The sequence below is a fragment of the Macrobrachium rosenbergii genome, chromosome 44 (assembly GCF_040412425.1).
Source record: "Macrobrachium rosenbergii isolate ZJJX-2024 chromosome 44, ASM4041242v1, whole genome shotgun sequence".
Classification (NCBI taxonomy): Eukaryota; Metazoa; Arthropoda; class Malacostraca; order Decapoda; family Palaemonidae; genus Macrobrachium; species Macrobrachium rosenbergii.
Window position 1 is genome coordinate 9,222,266 of NC_089784.1, and position 3,238 is coordinate 9,225,503.

General features: G+C 37.6%; 1 protein-coding gene across 7 annotated transcripts in view; it reads left to right on the plus strand.

Annotated features, from left to right (window-relative positions):
- The first annotated feature begins 260 nt into the window (after positions 1–260).
- The window catches only part of LOC136829313 (sialate:O-sulfotransferase 2-like), a 55,462-nt gene continuing 52,484 nt past the window's right edge, over positions 261–3,238 (plus strand). For 2 of the 7 annotated variants that reach the window (XM_067087678.1, XM_067087681.1), the window contains exons 1-2: positions 261–300; positions 1,425–2,055. In XM_067087678.1, the coding sequence (XP_066943779.1) occupies positions 1,895–2,055 (161 nt within the window). In that variant the 5' untranslated portion in view covers positions 261–300; positions 1,425–1,894. Of the gene's footprint in view, positions 497–1,424; positions 2,056–3,238 lie in introns of all 7 variants that reach the window. The other 5 variants (XM_067087680.1, XM_067087677.1, XM_067087683.1 and 2 more) reach the window with 5 other exon arrangements.

A 3,238-nucleotide genomic window follows, 5' to 3' on the forward strand; every position in this document is an offset into this window, starting at 1 on the left:
TTTGTTTCAAACGCGCAATTATCTGATGATAGGGAGTGTTCTTCCATCCTAAATATGAACACTAACGTAAGCCTTCCCAGGAGGATTTAAAAAAAAATCCTCAAAACTGAAGATGAACATGAGGAATGGAAACTTCTTTTCCAAGAATATGAAGGAAACCCCCAGACGATGCATGGGAAATGACTTCTACCCATGCGCGCTGAACGGGGCCAAAGGACTCTTCTTTACTCGGTGCTGCCGACCAGCCGAATACGGACACGCTCAGTCGTTTTGAGGTAGTCGAGGTGAAAGGCCACATACGTGCGTTCGATTTCCTCGTAGAGCAGTGAATGAATTAGACGTGAGCTACATGAGAGTAATTCACGACTGCTTGCTCGTTGAACAGACAATTACGCTTGGTTTCACGTTGCCCAGATGAGATTAGTGTTGGACATCGTGATATTATTTGTCGAAAATAAGCACTTAAGCGGGCAATGTGTTGGTACACTTGACTTACGTTAGTACTAGTGCTTTAAACCTCTGTATAACATAATCTTCGAAAGTGGTTGTGGTGTGATAACTATCGTTCTGTTTTGGTGTCGACGATTTAGTGAAATGAGTAGACGGACGTGTGTATTTGTATGTTCTACATTATGTTTGTAAGGATGGTATAAACATAACAGGGTTAATAATTCATATAGATATATATTGCCCCAATGATTTTAGTGACGGTGTACAGAATAATGTAATTCTAATAAGGATTAGGATTAAGCATTCACTACCATAATATGCAGTCACTGATTTCTTGAACTGTTCATGCCATTTGTTTTGAGTATATTGATCCACATTCGTTGATTATTAGTTTTTATTTTTCACGTAAGCATACATAAACGTCTATTTAATCATAATTATGATTAAGTTCTATATCTAATTTTTTTATTTCGTTATTTTTTTATTTTATCTTGTTCAGTTCTACATTTTTGGTTAAGTGAACGGGAGTAATATAGTGGGCATGGAGAGAGAGAGAGAGAGAGAGAGAGAGAGAGAGAGAGAGAGAGAGAGAGAGAGAGAGAGTTTCTGAATGATTATCAAATAAATTGTGTGTCCTTTTAGAGTTCATAGGTTTGCAAATCAATGGGGAGAAAAAAGTTTGTTTAGCTGAGCAGTCATAGACGAAATATAGGCCTAGCAGAAATGACAATGCTTTCACAGTACCATGTGCCATGCTTTCACAGTACCATGGCACAATAATTATATATATATATTGCAGAAAGAATCCTGGAGTTTTACTTGAGCCTTCGTCGGAATCATAGGCTCAAGTAAGAAATTGACTTTACATATTAGGAACTGCTAAAGTTGTTTTAGTGATGTTATACTGTAGATTTTATTTCATTGATTAATATTGTACTCAACAAAACACAAACGTTTTATTTTTCTTATGAAAGGATATGGGACACGCAAGATAATCACCGTAACTTCATAACTGCCTCTGAGATTTGAACTAGACCAGAATGCCCAAGTGGCGATAATTAATAAAATCAACAACGCGGCCGAGCTGAGTTGCCCCAAAGGATGACCTTCATAGCGCCTCAGCACAACTCAGCTGCAATGGCATAAGAATAACCTGCAGGAAATTTCAATGAAGTCCAACTATAAAGTCCTAAGGGCAACCCTTAGGATCCTTCAACGTATCTCAGCTAGGAAGTCTGAAAGACAACCTGTAGGGGTCTCGATTCAACCCAACTAAAATGCTTGAAGGACAACCTTCAAGGGTCTCAACGCAACCCATCCAGAATGCCCTAAGTGAAATCCTCAGGGCCTTCGATGCAACCCAGCGAGAAGGTCCTAAGGGTGACCTTTAAGAATCTTCAGTTTTACGTAAGGAGAAAATCAAAGTCTCTGCCATCGAATCAAGATGAATCTGTTCCTAAAGACCCTTTACATGCTCACCGTCATGGTCATGACCGGCATCATGATGGTGATCGTTCTGCTCTGCACACCGGAGTTTCACACGAAGCTCTCCGGGGGCTTCTACCAACAGTCTGACATGTCCTACAGTCAGTTCATCTTACAAAGGTGAGTTCATTGTAGCGCTTCTTCTACTGGGTAGATAAACAGAGCACAGATTTCTATGTATATATACAGAATGAAAAAAAATCTCAAGTTTAAGGCAGTAGCACTTGATGCGAATGTCCATTAGTTTTCAGTGATATGGAGAAATAGATCAGTGTCCGTGTGTCGTATTTACAAAGTTTTAGAGTTGATTTCTTGTATCAGGAGGCATTTGGAAAAAAATTAGGTTACCATATTTGTACAAATATATTTGCCACCACTTTACGTTATCGTTTTCCATGGTGGTTTTGAATATTAATGAACATTCCATCAGTTCGCTAAAGTTTTGTATTTAGGTTATTGTATGTACCTTTTTTATTTATGATTGCTCTCATTTTGTACAGTATGGTCTACAAAACCTTTTTTGATTTGACCCTGTGGTATTTGAATATATGAACTGTTGACCTGTCCGCATGGCAGGTAGGGAAGTTATAAGGCATGAAACCTCCTACGTCAACCAATAACACCTAATAACTAGCTTTGTGGGGAAATATCAGAAAAGATATAGTGCTGCAGTCGGTTACACCAATGAAAACACTGTCAGGTTTTCTGTTAATGAATTAAATAAGAGAAAGAACGGGAACTTTACTGTTTCAAATTAAACCTTTTTCTTCGACAGAAGCATCAGTAACATTTTACTTTGACTAATAAATGATTAAAAAATGTTTCAAAATTTTAAATGGATTAAAGATTACAAAAGTTTAAGGGCAGAGCAACTGACAACTGACAATATCGAGAACACCATTCAGAACCTGAGAGTATCTGGAAGTTATAATTTGATGGTAATGAACAACACATTAAACCTGAGCATGAACATTTATCTTGCAGGTAATTTCAGGTTATGCAAATTTGGTATTTCGTTAAATGTAACGACGTTAGGTAGCTCTGATATTAATGAATGAGACATCTTGTGATTATGATGAAATAATGCAGTAAATATAAGACGTAAAATAATGGTTTGATTTTTAATATGACTTAAAGGTCAGTCACCGAGTGGACAAAATCATTTTTGATCACAAGCAACACGTTGAACTGTAGCAAAATATCAGTTAAAAGTTTACAGATGCATGCATGGGCGCGCGCACACACACACACACACTCACCTACACACACATACACATAATTATTCATGTGCGTATACCGTCAA